The 18145-nt window shown below is 43.3% G+C and overlaps 1 protein-coding gene across 2 annotated transcripts in view; it reads left to right on the plus strand.

The window, feature by feature from the left end:
• Positions 1–426: 426 nt before the first annotated feature.
• The window catches only part of LANCL2 (LanC like glutathione S-transferase 2), a 50224-nt gene continuing 32505 nt past the window's right edge, over positions 427–18145 (plus strand). Inside the window, exon 1 of one of the 2 annotated variants that reach the window (XM_074945281.1) lies at positions 427–1732. In XM_074945281.1, coding sequence (XP_074801382.1) covers positions 1514–1732 — 219 coding nt within the window. In that variant the 5' untranslated portion in view covers positions 427–1513. Of the gene's footprint in view, positions 1733–4772; positions 4952–18145 lie in introns of those variants that run through there. The other variant, XM_074945283.1, reaches the window with a different exon arrangement.

Below are 18145 nucleotides of genomic sequence, written 5' to 3' on the forward strand. Positions count from 1 at the left end.
TAAATAAACAAACCAGAATATATTATCTGAAACCTGTTATGGGCTGCTGCTGATTGTCTATAAAAAGGAAACATATATGTGAAACTAAACAGTGAGCCAAGAGGAACATAAAATGGAGATTGGGGTAGGCAAAAATGCTCAGCTAAGACTATTAAATTAAGAAGCATACAATGAATTAGGAAAATGCCAGCACCACCATCTGTTCATACATGTGTGAGTGTTTCACACATGTGTATATGTGTAGATGCTGTAGGTCCTTTTTTCCTTTTTGATTTGGGTGTGTGACAGCCTGGTGAAAGCTGGCAGCTCAACTGACCGTTAGAAATAGTTGAGTGTGCAGGCAGCCCTCCCCCCTGATCTTGTCATGCAAAATGTATTCCTCCTTCATCCAAGGCAAGGGGGACACACATTTCACAGGAAGAATAAACTGCAAGGAGGAAATTAGAAACTGAGGGGGAAGAAGATTAAAGGCTGCTTTTCCTCATCCCCCTCTGTCCAGGAGTTCTTTGTCATATTTATAAAATTGATTCCATAAGTGTGGATTTGTGACTATGGATTGGAGAAAGGCTGCTGCTGTCATCAGTTTGGTGGATGGGCTATGAATGAAAGCTGAATATCAATGCATTGAGTAAAGGAAGGGCAGAGCCTTTACCATTTATGTGCATGTTTTATGAGGGTCAGGGATTAGTTCTATAGGGTTTTTCTCATTCTCTCCGGATGGTTGCAGCAAGCTGGAGGGTTCGGATGACACTGATGAAGGAACTGATCATTTACTGCCTATACTTTGGATTTTCTTTCCCCTCGGTGGTTCTGATTATTATGTAAAATAATTTGGGAGAGGATTTCTCCCTATTGCAGAGAGACAGAGGCAGCAGGAAGGAGCTCAGTTTTGCAGTCTTGGGTGGTGTTCGCAGCAACAGCCTGATTTATTTTTCGGAAGGGTTGGGGAGCAGAGGGGGAGAAGATGAAGAACTCCGATGGGTTTTTTGGACGTGCGAGCAAGGCTCGGTGGATTTAAAGTGGCTCTCTCTCAGAAGAGCTTTCCTGGCAACGACTGATGGGCGGGAGGCTTTTTTACTGTGCCTGCCCTTGCTTCCTCTCGATCGTGCCGTCTTGTGCAAAAAGGGGAGGAAACTGTGCCCATCATGTCTTAATGTTCAGCGGGGCGGGGCGCGCCTCTTCTCCCAGCCCTGTTCTGTGGCAGGCGGCAGCAGCGGCAGCCTGCTTCCTTATTTTTAAAGTTGGTATTTTCTGCCTCTCAGAGGCGGGGGGCACAGCTACCCTGATACCTTCCCGCTGTGCCAGCAGCCGTGTTAAGTGCTAGGCAAGTCGCCCCCGCCCGCGCGTTATTATCAAGGCAAGGGCGCGTTTTCCCCGGCGCTAGTAGCGGCTTCTGCCCCAGCCCTTGGCGCGGCGCTGGCGCTGCAGCAGGGAGCGCGTTGCTGCTCTCGGGGCGGGCGCGCGTCCCCAGCGGCTCGCCGTGCAGCAGGGGGCGGGCCGGGGGCAGGCTGCCATGGGAGAGAGCATGTCCAAGCGACTCAAGCTGCAGCTGGGGGGCGAGGCGGAGATGGAGGAGCGGGCGTTCAGCAACCCCTACCCGGACTACCAGCTCCACGGAGCCGCCGCCGCCGCCGCCTCGAGCCCCAGCGAGGCCGCGGAGACCCAGCGGGGCCCCGCGCCGCCCCCAGTCGGGGAAGAGCCTGAGTCCCTCCCCTTCGGCCCGGACGGGAAGGTGAGCGAGCGAGCGCGCGCGCCCGTGCGCTGGGCCCGGGGGGGGCGCCTGCTTCCCTCCCTCCCAGCATTCGAGAACGCCCCGGCTGCCTTCCAGTGTTCTAGAACCCCGCCGGGCTCTGGAACGTTCAGCTGCCGCCCGCGCCTGGGGCCCGGCGGGGGGTGCTGCTGCTGGAGCTGCTCGTTGGCCCTGGTGGCCGGGCTGAGGGAGGGTGGGACGGGGCAGCGCCCGGAGGGGGCCGCGCTGGCAGGGAGGGAAGGCGCGTGGCCACGTGGGGAGGAGGGGGAGTTATTGACAAAGGTTCGTGTGGACCCCCCCCCCCCCGCCTACCAGCTACAGCGCTGGGCTTTCATCCGCCTGCCTTGCCAGGGCCTCCTCCCGCAGCGCTAGGGGCTCCCCTCCCTTTGGCTCCATTGCATGCCACTTCTGCGCCCCTCTGTACCCTGCACAACCGCACAGCCACCTGCCACCGTCCTCCAGCCCCACGCTTACCTCCTCTACCCCATCGTGCCTCCCTCCCGCCCTGCCACACTCACAGGGCACCAACTCCTCTCTCCGCCCCCACGCAGCACATTGCACCCGTCTGCTCCCTGCCCACTGGCATTGAGCTGTATTTCACAGCAGTGCCCGCAGCCCCCCATAGGCCCTCGCCCTTATACCCCCACCTTACCTGCATTAGCCATTTCCTACTAGGGTCGCCATTCACCCATCCCCAGAATACCGGACGTTCCAATACTTCCAGAAATGGTGCGAGCCCATCCCGCTGGTGTGACCCCACACGTATGTGCATGCGAGATCACACCGCACAGAGGATGCCATTTTTAAGAGAACGTTGCTCCGCTGCCCCCACCCCAACTGACAGACCTTGCGTGCGGCTCAGACTGGGGGTGGCGGGGCGGTGCATTTTTCAAAATGGTACCCTCTCCCTGTCCAGTGCTGGATAAAACCACATTCGCTTTTGTCTCAGTACCAGCCGGCGCACAAACCACCCAAAAGGAAGACTTTCAGGTTTCAAACTGGATGAATGACCTGCTTGTTTCTGACCACATGCCTTACACAGCGCTTCGCCCGACCTCACAGCCCATTCAGGCTATGTCAGTGCTTATAGTGGCATGTAGTGTGCATGTACTGCACCCCATCTAGCATAGCTACACATAGCAGTGTAGACAGTGAAGCACTGCTTAGGAGAGTAAAGATATATCAGAGCCTTAGGGTATATCCTACACTGCCCTCTACACAGCCAAGCAGTGTCTGCCCCATCTACACTGCTATTTTCAGCAGTGTAGTGTCCTGCTGCCTCCCCTGCTGCTGGATGCTTTCCGTGCCACAGGGAGCTGCCAGTTATTTTCTCCACCGCAGGAAAAGGCACTGCCAGAGCCTTTCCCCATTTCCTCCGCCATGCCGGAGCCTTTCCCTGCCATGTGTAGCTATACACCACAGTGTGGATGCAGTCTGCTTTTCACTGGCATTTCATGTACCCTATATCCCACCGCTAGTGTGGACAAAGCCTTGGATTCTAGTTTAAACCCACAAAAATAAGAATTTCACTGAAGAAAAAAAGGTGTACTCTTAACTCAAGGTAGGAACATACTTTTATTTGCAGTGAAGGCAAGGCCTCAGAGTAAGACTGAAAACACTAGCCTTATCTGCAACCCTCAATGTATGTACAGTAGAAGCTGTTTTATCTGGCACTTCACCATCTGGAAAGCTTTATAAACCGGCATTTCTGATCTTCGTTGAAATTCCGGTTTATAGTCCGGTCGGTGTGGGGCCAGTGGGGAGTTAGGTCGCAGGAGGGGGTGCGGAGCGCAGGCTCTGGGAACGAGTTTGGGTGCGGGAGGGGACTTGGGGTAGAGGTTGGGGTGCGGGAGGTGGTGCGGGGTACAAGATCTGGGGAGCGCTCACCTCGGGCAGCTCCCCGCAAGCAGCGACCTGTCCTGGCTTCTCCGAGGTGGAGGTGCAGCAGGCGGCTCTGTGCGCTGTCCCCGCCCCGAGCGCTAGCTCCACAGCTCCCATTGGCTGGGAAACACAGCCAGTGGGAGCTGTGGGGGCAGCACGTGCGGGTGGAGGCAGCGTGCAGAGCTGCCTGCCGTGACTCCGCCTAGGAGTAACCAGGGCAGGTCGCCGAGTGCGAGGAGCCGCCCAAGGTGAACACCCTGCAGATTGAGCACCCGGCATCCCCTTCCATGCCCCAATCCACTGCCCTGAGCCCCCTCCCTAAGCCCAAGCCCCGCACCCTTCCTGCACTCAAACTCCTTCTCTTGGTTAACCAGCATTTTTCACTTACCAGCACCCCCCATTTCCCCAACATGCTGGATAAAACAGCTTTTACTGTATATGTTACAGCTCAGAAATTATCAAAATTTCATTAATAAAGTTATGCAGAGAATGGAAGAGAGAGAGAGCCTCTGTTGGGTCACTTCCCTTCCAAATGCCCAGTTTTCCCCACAGTATTCTCAGGGCTTGTTTACATAGTGACTTACTATGCGGCAAGCTACAGTATGACTCTACAGTTCGCTAGCTTGCCGTGCAGTAACGTCCTCTATGAGCATTGCTATGGTGCAGTGGGACTTTCACTGTGCTGTGGCAGTGTCCCTGGTTTGCCGCACATTGACAGTGTAGCCAAGCCTTTAGTCTATGCTATTTTTAGAAAAGATGGATTTCTCTGTCTTTGATGGAGTTCGCACTCACTCTTTAGAAATTGCTGAGCCATTCCTTCCCCCTTTTAATCTATGGCTACTTCCATGTACACATGAAGGACAATTTCTTTTTGTAATTTTTTAATTGATTCTATGAGTCTCTTGCCTTGTGATTACATCAAATGATGCACTTTTGCCAAAATATTTAATCAGGAGAAGATCTCTAGGTACTGATATGGCCACCGTCACATTAGTATCTGAGCACCTCACAGTCTACTATGTATAAATCCCTCCAGCACCCCAGTGAGATAGGGAAGTACTAGTCTCATTTTTACAGAAGAAACAGAAAAGCTGAATGACTGTCCAGGATCACACAGGAAGTCTGTAGTGGGCAAAGAATTGAGCTTTTGAGGGAGTCCCAGGCTCCCACTCTAATCACTGAATACTTTCTTCTCAATACCACTGGATGGTTCTACCTCTGCTCTTACTGCGAATTACTGAATTTTAAAACTGGTAACAGCTCATGTAGGATGTAAGAGTAACAGCTTGCCGTTCTGAGAATCATGCAAGACCTGCGTGGGTGAGTAAAGGATAACATGGTGACTTACTCTGAATTTCTGTGATATTAAATAATCATCTTGACACTTTAATGTAGCTTTATTTTAAATATAGGATAGTGGTAGTGCTCCTATGGCTAGGATTCCTTCTTTAACCAAAAAAGAAACCTTTGGCATCAGAACACCTGCCAAAACAATTAAATGCTAATTGGCATCTGTGTTGGGCATCTTGTCAGCAATGAGAATGGACTCAGAGATTGGAGTACTCTCTTGTCTATAGAATAGTCCCTTCAGGTCGGGATTAAGACACAATGAAGACCTACTGAGAGGAAGTTTGCACTGTGGCTGCACATGCAGAATTTGTAGATAAATAGAACTCTCGATTCTTTAGTGTGTCATCTTTTTTTCAATCACTAGCACCAAAGTCAATTAGGTCCCGATTCTGCAAACTGCTCCTATATCACTGCATCCACAGTACCACTGTAGGGCTATGTGCATAGAGTGATTTGCAGGATCAGTGCCTTAACTTTAATGGCCAAATTCTGATCCTTCTCTGAGTCTCTACTGTGAGTGGAATTTGTGTGTGTATATTCAAAGGCATAATTTCTTCTTTGAAAAGAGAAGGAAAATGTGTCTTGGGGATGTAATGTTATTGAGATTAGAATTAAAACTGGATGTCCCCAGAGACTTTTGTAAATATAAATCAAAAATCTTCATAAAACCAGGGTTATAAATTCTAATTTATTTTATGAATTTTGCAGGTAGGACCACATACTAAATATATTCAATATGGGGGAGGGGGAAATTGGTTTATCTAAATATCTTTATTGCATTAGGGAAAACTTTCCAAGTGTTTCTGTGTTAAGTGGATCATCTGCAGGACAGGAGATCCATCTTTTCACACCAGCCCTACTTTAGATTCTACACATTCTGTCCAGGTTTTAGAGAAAATGTGCATTCATACCTGCTTATTCAGTTGAACAAGCTGAGAGCATCACAAAAGTGAGAACGTGACTTGGAAAATGTGATGAAGGAAGATTTTTGCTTCTGTTTTGTTTTAAAATAATTACATTTATAAAAAGAAAAGGAGTACTTGTGGCACCTTAGAGACTAACAAATTTATTTAAGCATAAGCTACAGCTCACTTCATCGGATCACTAAATTTGTTAGTCTCTAAGGTGCCACAAGTACTCCTTTTCTTTTTGCGAATACAGACTAACATGGCTGCTACTCTGAAACCTACATTTATAAAACGCATGTGGGAAGAAAATATTAACTGTATCATAGAACATTTCAAATTCTGATTCATTTGAGAATTTTATGAATCCTTAACTCAGTGAAATTCTCCCACTGCAGTTTCATGCTTCAGGAATTTCTAGCTCTAGATTTACGCTAGGAATTTGTTTCATTTTGCCAGTCTCGCTATAATGGAGCATGCTAAATTGCAGTGCCTGTGTATTTTTATCTGTCACACATGGCATTCACTGTTGATTAGCGAGACAGTTGGTAGCTAAGTGCGCAGCTTTATTTGTAAGTATTTTGAGTCACCTGTGTACCTTATTATTTACTACAAAGCAGGTGTTCCGTTTTTAAAGAATTAAAAGTCGAAAACTGTCTTATTTTCCTCCTTTGGAAAAAGACGGAGTCAGATTTGTAGTCCCATTAAATGGATTTAAGCTACTTTAAAGTCAATGGAGTTACTTTGCTTCCTCCCACCCCCCCACTCCCCGACTGTTTCTGTTTTTCATTCGTAAATTGGTTTTGTCAGAAGATTATGTGAGTATACTTTTCCTCATGAGATTTTGCTGTGTGTGTGTGAGTTTTAGGTTTTGGGGATGGAGGAAATCAATCTCTGACTTTATTGGGCCCTCCTGGAATATCATTTGGCCTCAGCATTATATCTGGGATCTCATGTCATTATTTTTGAGGGTGGAGGTAGTGATATAGGCATCTAGCCTGTAACATAGACAGACCCCACTTTGAAGACTGTGCGTCTTTAGAGAGGTTCAGGGGTCTGCTTATATAGAGTGACTTGCAGGATTACAGTAAAAATCAAAGGCTTGTAAAAAAATAAAAAAAACCAAGGCTTGTAAAAATCAAAATATATGAAGAAAACCTCAATGTTTTGCATGATCCCCATCTGTACAACACAAGTGGAATGGTGAGTAAGAACTTTGTGACTCACATAATGACAGCTGCAAATATATGGGGTACTTCAGTTGCCACAGAAGTCACTGTATTATCAAGCAATCCATTTGACTTCATAAATTGTCAAGTTAGCCATATAAAACTCATCCACTTTGGAGAAGGGCCAGCTCTTCAAACGGTCATGTTAAATGTGAGACAGTTAGGGCTAACTTCTGCATAAAAACTTTGTTTTATAAATCTACACATTGGTTAATTCTGAATTTGGGATGTGAAAACAAAGCTATTTCAAATTATCTGGTTAACTTAATCACTTAAACAGCTAACCTTTTCAAGGGTCATAGATTTATGCATCCGATGAAGTGAGCTGTAGCTCACGAAAGCTTATGCTCAAATAAATTTGTTAGTCTCTAAGGTGCCACAAGTACTCCTTTTCTTTTTATAGATTTATAGGTCAGTCATTTACATAGCTGAAGTGTTCTTTTTACATTGGAAGTGATTTGGATTTTAACTATATGTAAAAGTTTTAGAAAAGTGATGATAAACTTAATCTATGCTTGTATGGATTGTGGGGTGGAGAGTTAAGGTGGGTGTGTGTGTGTGATATATATATTAGAGCTGTCGAGCGATTAATAAAATTAATCGCACTGTTAAACGAATAGAATACCATTTGATTAAAATATTTTGGATATTGTCTACATTTTCAAGTATATTGATTTCAGTTACAACACAGAATACAAAGTGTACAGTGCTCACTTTATAGTTATTTTTTATTACAAATATTTGCACTGTAAAAAACAAAAGAAATAGTATATTTCAATTCACCTAATACAAGTACTGTAGTGCAATCTCTTTATAATGCAAGTTGAACTTACAAATGTAGACTTATGTACAAAAAATAACTGCATTCAAAAATAAAACAATGTAAAACTTTAGAACCTACAAGTCCACTCAGTCCTACTTCAGCCAATCGCTCAGACCAACAAGTTTGGTTACAATTTGCAGGAGATAATGCTGCCTGCGTCTTGTTTACAGTGTCACCTGAAAGTGAGAACATGCTTTTGCATGGCACTGGTGTAGCCGGCATCGCAAGATATTTATATGCCAAATACGCTAAAGATTCATATGTCCCTTCATGCTTTAACCACCATTCCAGAAGACGTGCGTCCATGCTGATGATGGGTTCTGCTCTATAACGGTCCAAAGCAGAGCGCATGTTCATTTTCATCATCTGAGTCAGATGCCACCAGCAGAAGGCTGATTTTCTTTTTTGGTGGTTCGGGTTCTGTAGTTTCTGCATCGGAGTGTTGCTCTTTTAAGACTTCTGAAAGCATGCTCCACACCTCGTCCCTCTCAGATTTTGGACAGCACTTCAGATTCTTAAACCTTGGGTCGAGTGCTGTACCTATCCTTAGAAATCTCACATCGGTACCAACTTTGCATTTTGTCAAATCTGCTTTGAAAGTATTCTTAAAATGAACATGTGCTGGGTCATCATCCGAGACTGCCATAACATGAAATATATGGCAGAATGCAGGTAAAACAGAACAGGAGACATACAATTCTCCCCCAAGGAGTTCAGTCACAAATTTAATTAACACATTATTTTTTTTAACGAGAATCATCAGCATGGAAGCATGTCCTTTGGAATGTGGCTGAAGCATGAAGGGGCATATGAATGTTTAGCATATCTGGCATGTAAATACCTTGCAATGCTGGCTACAAAAGTGCCATGTGAACGCCTGTTCTCACTTTCAGGTGACGTTGTAAATAAGAAGCAGTCAGCAGTATCTCCCGTAAATGTAAACAAACTGAAAAGTGCCAGTCTAGACAGCGCTTTACGGCTCCCGGCGATAAAGCTACCACCCCTCATTCGGGATGGTTATTTTTTATCACCGGGAGAGTTCTCCCCCAGCAATGAAGCGCGACTAACTGTCCACATCACAGCACTGCTTCCTTTGTTTAGTAAACCAGTTAGTTTTTAACTAACAGGTCGTCAAATCACTGCCATGTAATTATTGGAGGCAAAATAATTATTGTTAATTAGAAACCTGTTAGTTTTAAATGCAAAACTTGTTTTGATAAATTGTTTTTCTTGTGTACCCAGCACATGTATTTTTGTAGTAGTTTTATTTAATTAATACAAAAAAAAAATTAAATGCTGGGTTTTGTGCTTGTTTAATTGAATTTGAATTTCCATCCAAACAGAGCCTGGCCCAAACAGAAATAAAATTAATCTTCTAGTAAATAAGAAATACATCATTCACAATTTTCTAATAAAAATGTACGAACTAAGAATTTTAAGGCAGATTAAGCCATGTAATTGCTTGAACAAATAGAGATAGATATAGTGTATATCCTCCTGGTTAGCAAATAAAAGTACCAAATTTAGTCTGTAATGGCTATATTTGGTTGCAAACCAACATGCTTGAATGGCTACCAACAAATAAGAATCAACCTTTCTTTAACTAAAAGGTACATATGCAAAACTAGATTAAAACTGATTATTGTAAGTCAAGATTTCCTATTTGCTGACTTAAATCCATCCACCCTGCATAGGACTGGCTTAACATTCAAAGGAATTTACAGCTATTATTTCAACTATCAAAGGATCCAAAAATATTGGAAGTGGAAACCTGTTGGAAGTTACGAGGGGCACAGGGGAAGTGAATCAAAGGGCTACAGAGTCCAAACAAAGGGTCTTCTCTAATTCATAGCAAAATGCATCTGCTACTCCTGCTGGAATTCTGTGCCACTGTGCAATGCACAATTTGCACAGAATCAATGTTCCCTGCAGAATTTTATTTTTTTTCTTGCAGAATTTGTGACTTTCCCCCAGCACTCCTGCCTGCTGTCAGCCCTGGGCAGCTGGGTCTCACGGTGTCAGCAGGAGCCCTGGCCGCCAGGGCTATCAGGAGGAGCGTGACTATATTGTGGTGTTCTGACAAATAAAATATGCAGAATTTTGCAGAATTTTAAAATGTGCTCAGAATTCTTAATTTTTTGGTGCAGAATTCCCTCAGGAATAATCAGCCTGCAATATTTCAGAGACAAGGTGGGCAGGGTAATACATTTTATTGGACCAACTTCTTTTGGTGAGAGAGGAAAGCTTTCAGGCTTACACAGGGCTCTTCTTTAGTTCTGGGAAATGTCTAATAACCTGGGACCAACATGCAATATTCCATTCATTTAATTTTCATTCATTTCACTTAACTGTCTCTTTAGCAACAAAAGTGTTAGAAATTAAACTTGAAGGTTCCACATTTTTTTTTAGCTATAAATGTATATATATTTTTAGATTCACCTATTAACAGTTTTGCCTATATGTTAGTGATAGAAGAAGCACATTAAGACCTTGCCTCCATTTGCAGCAGTGTGTAGGGTAAACGTAGCTACATGCCACAGTGAAAGACTCTGGCAAAGAGAGGCAGTGGGGAAAGGCTACAGCAGCTCCCCACTTCCTGTGTCTTTCCCCGCTTCTGGAACCTTTCCCTGCTATCTCCCCTCTGACTGAGCCTTTCTCTGTGACAGGGAAAAGCTCTGGCAGCTCTCCCTCTCAAAGCCTTTCACTGCAGTGTGGAACAGCTGCCGCATTGGGGAGGTAGTGGGACACTACATGGGAAAAAATAGCAGTGTAGACTTGGAAGGCAATGCATGGGTGTGTAGGGAGCCACGTAGGGCTCATACATTGAGATTCAGATGTGTAGGGCACTCTATTCTGCGTGTCTAAGATGTGCCTCACGCTCTGCACTGCTGTTTATACCCATACTAGCAGGGCATGCACTGTCTGTACTCTGCATGCCACTAGACTTGTAGATCTACCCTATGGACAGAGTTCCAGTGCTCAGTGGTATCAATTCTTGTGCTCCGCTTCATCCTGCAATAAAATCCTTTTTTTAACTTCAGGTCATCACCATGTCTCCGTCCGCTCATGATTCCATGATGAAGTTTAAATAATATTGTGACAGTGCTGAACAAAAGTTATGACAAGTGACCAGTGAGCATATGCGGTAGCTGCTTTTTAAAATCCACTCAATAACTAAGAGTTGGTTTAGCTGATCTATGTCATTAGATTTAAAAATATCGTAATAAAATGTTGCATGTGTCCTCACAACCCATATACTAGACACCGTACTTAATTAGGATGACTTTTAAGTAGGACATTAATGATACTTAACTGCAAAGATTGCTGCTTAATGGGGATGTGACGTTTTAATGGGGACATCTTCATGTGATTTTTAGGGGCGTTTAGTTCCTTGGCTGTGTCTCTGTATAATGCTAGTTCTATTTGTTCCTTTAAATGGTTTTTCAATCCTTCCTTGACATGCAAAAAGTCTGTGAAGTGCATCACCATCATTGCCTGGCTGTTTACTCCTTCAGTGTCAGCTATGTTGGGCATCTCACAGCTCTGTCTTTTCGGGCAGCAGGCTCTGTCTTTTCCTAGGGCTCAATCCTACTCTCATTGAATCTAAATGGAATCTTACCACTGACTTCACTGGAGGCTCAGGCCTCTAGTGTACATGTGTGCGTCTTCCTAAATGTATGGGATGGTCCAGTGGTTTGATGGGATTGTAATAATATTGCTTAATCAGGACAAAAGGCCATTTCCTGGGCTGGCCTGGTTAAACATTTCTGTGATACTACATTCAAGCCCAGTGCTGCTTAATATAGTCAAGCAATGCAGAACATGTATTTGCTCCCTGTGGCTCTTCCAGATAATGTTAACTAAAAACAAAAAAATGTGACTAGAAAGCCCACTCAGGCTTAGAAAAACAACAGTTGTGTTCTTTTCTTCCTTGTCCATCATCACAAGTTAAGGCTTCCAATTCAGGAAAACATGTATGCATGTGTTTCCGTCTATCCTTATTCAGGAAAATATTTAAGCATATGGTTTGTCTCCTTTTTGGGACTTACACATGTGCTTAAAGACTGGCCCGCGTACCTGTCGTGGATGAAACCCTAAATTTTGATTTCAGAATGTTTTCTGGTAGTAATTGTTAAAGACAGAGCATGGCTTGATTTCTACCTGCTCTTCATCAGATCCCAGTTTGAATTCACAGAGCTGATAGTCAGAAAAATCTTGTTCTGACTGGTTGGTTAAACAAACTCAATTATATGAATTATTGGTGGTGAAAATAAATGGACTTCCAAGATGCAAGATATTTTGGGCTGTAAGAGAACTTTTTGGCTGTATGCATACTGTGTATATGTTTATGTTCACAGTGTTTGAAAAGAATTAGAGTGTAACCTCCAGTTATCTCAACCTCTGTTTTTAAAAACTTGGGGTTATGTCACCTAGAATCTAGTCATTACATTTATAATTCCCTCCATTATCTGTAAGCTTGAGTAAAAGTATTTGGATAATCTCGGTTTTATTCTAATAATACATGCCAACCAAAATATACTATGAGGCAAGTGGCCGTCTTGCATACCCAAGTACCTTAGATTTATTCTTCATACTCCAGTACTTCCTTTAGAAGTTGTTGGTGTTTTATACAGTTCTGAAAATATTGAGAATTTAAGTGAATAGTGACTTCTTGGTGCCCAACTTAAGGCACTTTAGAGGCCTGATTTACAGAAATTGCTGAGCACCCACTCTCTGAAAATCAGGTCCTTTTAAGGCATCTTGAGTTAGACACCCAAAGTAACTAAAAAAACAACAGGGAGTCCGGTGGCAGCTTAAAGACTAACAGATTATTTGAGCATCAGCTTTCTTGGGTAAAACCCCCACTTCTTCAGATGCATGGAGTGAAAATTACAGATGCAGACATAAATATACTGACACATGAAGAGAAGGGAGTTACCTCACAAGTGGAGAACCAGTGTTGACGGGGCCCTTTTTTTCTCCCCAAAGATAAGATTTATGAATGTAAGAACTTGTTCTAAAAATAGCATGTGGAGTTGTTTTTCTTATACCTATTGATGTTTACATAAGTTCTAACTATGCGGCTTGCATGAAAATGAATGTTAGATCAATGAAAACAGGATAAGGTGTTCTGTAGTCAGTGTTTCAGAATGTTCAATAAGGACTGCTTTTGCAGAACTGGAGTTTGTTTCCATAGGGATTGGAGTGAACTGCAGCAGGGTTGTTAGATCTCCCTTAAACTTCATTTGCTGTATGGTGACAATGCCAAATGTCTGTCTGCCCTTTTTTCTTCAGAAAAGCAGCTGTAGTCAAAGATGCAAAAATGAATAGTAAGTTAATACAAAAACAGAAAAAAGGGATTTTGCTAAATGATGAGTCACAGAGGTACCAGAACTCAGAAGAGATACATCACCTAGCTGGATTCCGCAGGTGCTGAGGCCTATTTGTGCTCTGAGGAAAGCGCTCCCTGCCTTCCAAGGCAGCGATGTGGCATGTATGGCCCTGTCTAGAGGAGAAAAACGAGGTGTGTTTACCAAATGTGTTAGCTGGTGTAACCCTTCTTCCAGGTGGTGTTGGCAGCAACAAAGGCCAGGTTCAGTGTCTGGGGAGGTTACTTTTAGCATTACAAAACAAAATGGCTCCAGCCCCACCCAGAAACCTGGGAAAACTGAATACAGCATGGGGCACCTCCAATAAGGCCGTATGCCCCCATTCGCAAGCACTGAGTTTGTGCATAACAAAAGGAGACTTTCGAGGGGAGAGGGAACTCCGCTTGATTTGGGGAAAAGGACAGCAACAGTGACTCAGAAGTATGGTAACAATAAGTAAAACACCCCACAATCTCTTGAGCAGTTTCTTTGCTGTAGTTTCCCAACGTGCAGTATGAAAATCCAAGGTCCATTTAACTCCCCCTTTCCCTCCACCACACCCCGCTTACAATTTCTTGTCTGAGGTCAGTCAATCCTGGGTGTCCAGAGGTTCGTTCATGTGGCTTACCTCCACTCACTGCGTGAGGGACAAATGATGCTACCACCACCACTGCTCTGCTGTGTCCTTAGTCTGATCCTACAGCACCATGACCAAAGTAATCACAATTCTAGGATTTGCTAGGTAGGGGGGTGACTTCGCTGCTGTTGCATCTCTTATCGCACAGCATTTAGCTGCAATTCCATTTAGTGTTTTCAGCTCTTAGTGATTGCTGCAAAGAAACAAGGACTCTCAATTGAGTTTTAATTAGCTCTCTCTGTAAACACTGGAGAGGGAGGGTCAAATGGCAGTTAGGACCTTGAAACAGGGTCATCATCCCCAGATAGAAACACCTATCCTCCCACCCCACCCTCTGTCCATCACTTGAATTTTGCTTGCTGTCCCATGCTTAGTGAATGAGAGTTACATTCACATTTAATATGCCCTGGATTAGGGCATATTAACTACAATTCTGCTGCCCTTTAATCATACAATAAGGATAACATTTCATTACGCCTGCATCCAAGGTTTAAGAGAATTTTAACCCAAAACTGGCAACGATTGCCTTGGCAAAGTAGGTCTGCTTCTGAGGCTTTTCCTCCAGTTAAAAACCTCTTGGCAACTATGATTGCGATCAACATTGCTAAGTGGTGTTATGCTAATTAGCACATGTTAGCAAACATCTCTCCCTTTCCTAGCCTAGACACTGCCTCATTCACAACTCACCTCTTCTCCATGTCCAGAAGCAGAGTTCAAGGGCTTATCCAAACACAAAAATTTCAAGGTGCTCAAACTGTGTGTAGACAAGCGCTCACTCTGCTCCACAAGTGTAGTGTTAGACATGGAAAGATTAGATTTTTTTGGGGGGGGGGGGGGGTAAGCATCAATTTCACTGTAGACATGCAAACCAATTTAAAAAAAATTTGCACCATTAATAATCAAAATTTACATATCGGCAAAGTAGGAAAAATGCTGTTTGAGAACTACAGTTTGCTAAGGATATTTACTTTATGTATTTTTAACATATGTAGTTGACAGTTTAACAGTAATAAAGCTTTATTTTTTGAATCTCAATGTCTACTATCATTAAATAATTATTGCCCTAAATGCAGATAACTTCCTGCAACTGTGAACTTGTAAAGTGATTAAAAATTGGAGAAAATATTAAAGATCAGCATCAATGTTCTCGGTCAAAATTATATTTAAAAAATACAATAAATTTGAATGCTGCCACGCCTGTATATTGTCTTCATTTAGACTGCTCACAGGAATGGAGATCCGCACAGACAGGGTAAACTAAGCAGACCTTTTATTTGAGGAGGTTTTTCCAGTACACACTCTACTATCAGCAGCACAGTTTAGTGCGCACACACACACAAAGCCTGTGTCTCAGGGTCACTTCCGGTGCCTGTCTTAAAGGGACAGCGTACCAGTTATCTAACTGTGCATGAATACAGTACAACAGGGATGCTGGGGGAGGCCGTGAGCATAGGACTTCTGTGAATGAGTGACTTATAACATGACTGTTGCAGCATAGTCCATTGAGACTGAACTTGGCTGACATTTCAAAACTGAAACTAATCCACCCAGGTGAGACAAGGGCCCACTGGGGCAAAGATATCGCCTTCTCTGCTGATTGCTGTGTTGGTATTGCAGGGAGCAGTGCTCCCCCTTAAGTCCTCCAGAACCCTTTGGGACCCTACTTCTGCTCCTGCAGGAGCTCCATGGAGGTGAGAAGAGGAGACTCCAAGAAGGCTGTATGGGGCTGAAAGAGGACCTGGGATCTCACGTGTTCAGATAACCATGGGGTCCTGAGCATAAAGTGTAAAATCCTGACCCCATAGAAGTCGGTGGCAAAACTCCCATTGACATCAGTGAGGCTAGAATTTCACCCAGAGTGTGTATGTTCTCTCTTCTTCCTTGCTAGCATTGCTCCCCTCCCATCCCCTCTCTTATTTTTCTACCCTTGCTTGCCTTTTGTCTCTAATCAGGTGCTTATTGGAAGTTCACTTTTCCAAAGTGGTCTGTTGCAGGATAGCCTGGCCCTAGCCATAGACAGTATGTGTGTTTAAAAAGAAGTCATCAACTTAAAAATCATACTTCTGACTGAAATCTTTTTATGTAAAATGACTGAGTGAGATGAGAAGGAAATACATGTTTCTGTTTGTTCACTTGACAGGACCTTGTGTATAGTCAGTTTCATTGTTTTCCCCTGTATAGTCAGTAAGTTTCTCCTTTTGTTTGTGAGGTTTTGCTTTTGTCACACATCATCAGGGGAGAGAAAAACCTGAAAGATGAAATGTGATTGTAAAACCACAAAACTTTGCAGAGAGCTTGAGGGGCTGATAATCCAAAGGAAAAGTGGTCCAGTGGTTAGAGAATTAGCTGGCAAATCTGGAGACCTGGGTTGAGTTCCCTGCTCTGCCTGTGTAACCTTGGGGAAGTCCATTTAGGGCCAAATATCTTTAGGTTAACAAAGATATTTAGGTGCCTAAACATGCAGATATACACCTAGTGGGGTTTTCAGAAGCACCTAGGCACTTGGTTTCTCAGTGGGAGTTAGGCGCCTAACAATGCAGATAGATGCCTAATGGGTTTTTCAAAAGCACCTAAATACCTTGCCCCTAGTCTCTCTCTGCCTCCATTTGCCATCTGTAAAATATAAAAATAAATAAATAGTACTTCACTTCCACAGAGGGTCATTGTCAAGATAAATATACTAAAGATTGAGGTGTTCACATGCTGTGGTGATGGGGCCAAATGAGCACCTTAAATAGACAGTGTGGCACATGAAGCTAACTTACTTGCTCCTTTAAATTTACTGGATTTTAAGTTGACAGTATTCCTTCAAACCATCAGACTTTCCAGTGGCTGTATTTATGACCTATGATATTTCAAGGAAAGGAGAAGTTGACTATTGCGTGATCCAGTCAGGTGGCTGGCTTGACATAAAAATCACAAATGCAAAATCAGCTACGGTTGCAATATGAGGATAATTCAGCAAGTATTGATCTATGTTACTGTAACCTCAGATAGCATAGCTGGACGTAGAATGCAGTGATGGATTAGCCCTCTTACTCTTGTATTGTTATACTAGATAATTTGCAATGGTTTGGGGGTTTTTTAAAACATAAAAAAAGCTGAAATTAATATGCAGGATTTGGTCCTGTACCAAGGAGTAAACTAATGAGTTGCCAGTAATATTGTACATAAAGTACAGGACGGAGCCAGTCCTACCTGTCGTTCAAAGAGTTTCCTGCTGTTTAGTTTGAATTCCATGAAATAACATCAAGCTCTTTTTTTCTTTTTCCTTTCTTTTATTTAAGCAAGAGGGAGACTCTTTCTTCCAGGCCATATGAAATTTTTAGACTCCAGCTCTACAAATATAAGAAAACTGAACAAATAATTGTATGACTGGTAACCTCCCATTCACTTTTTTTTTTAAACTGACCATACCTTAGTTTTTTTTTAATGAGATTTGTTGTTGAACTTGACCTTAGATTGACTTTGAAGTCTTTGGGCTAACAAAAGTAGGTGTGGAACATGTAGACATGAAAGGACATACAGGCTGTGGTTCTCATATATGCCAAAATTCAGTTAAATTGTATGTTGTTTACTGTCTACGGACCTGAGACTCACATTGACTTCAGAGAGTTTGGGTTAGGTCCTGTGTGCATGCACACTATACATTATTTATAGATACATACAAACGCGCAGACACAGGTCACCACCAGCAATGGAAAACTGATCAGGTTTATGAATCCATTGTGCAGCATTTAATCTGCAGAATTACGTATTTATGTTTCCTGGCCTTCTATTGTTTCAGGTTGAAAAGAGCTTTTTCAGTTCCCACATAATTGAAAGTAAAAATCACAGGTCATGGTGGATTTGAATTGTTTTTTCTATATATAGAGAACAGAGTAGCAGTTGGGAAGATAGATGGGTTTATTTCACCAGCAGCAGAGGAGGTGTAATACAGAAACTGTATTTCTGAAGAGAGCCGTTTCTGCTCTGATACTTTGCCATCCCCTTGTGCAGCACACTTCAGGGGAAACCAGGAATAAAGTTAATACCTTGCTATTAGAAGTTAGATTTCCCACCCCCCACTTGTGCATTCCATTACCAGAAATAGGCATGGTAGGAAGCCAGCATGAAAGGATGAACACCAGCTGGAATAATAGTCATAAAAATGAATATGTTGCTTATGCTATGTACAAAATAGTACACGTTCTTCTCAGCT

Source organism: Natator depressus, chromosome 2 (genome assembly GCF_965152275.1).
Source record: "Natator depressus isolate rNatDep1 chromosome 2, rNatDep2.hap1, whole genome shotgun sequence".
NCBI classification, from domain to species: Eukaryota; Metazoa; Chordata; order Testudines; family Cheloniidae; genus Natator; species Natator depressus.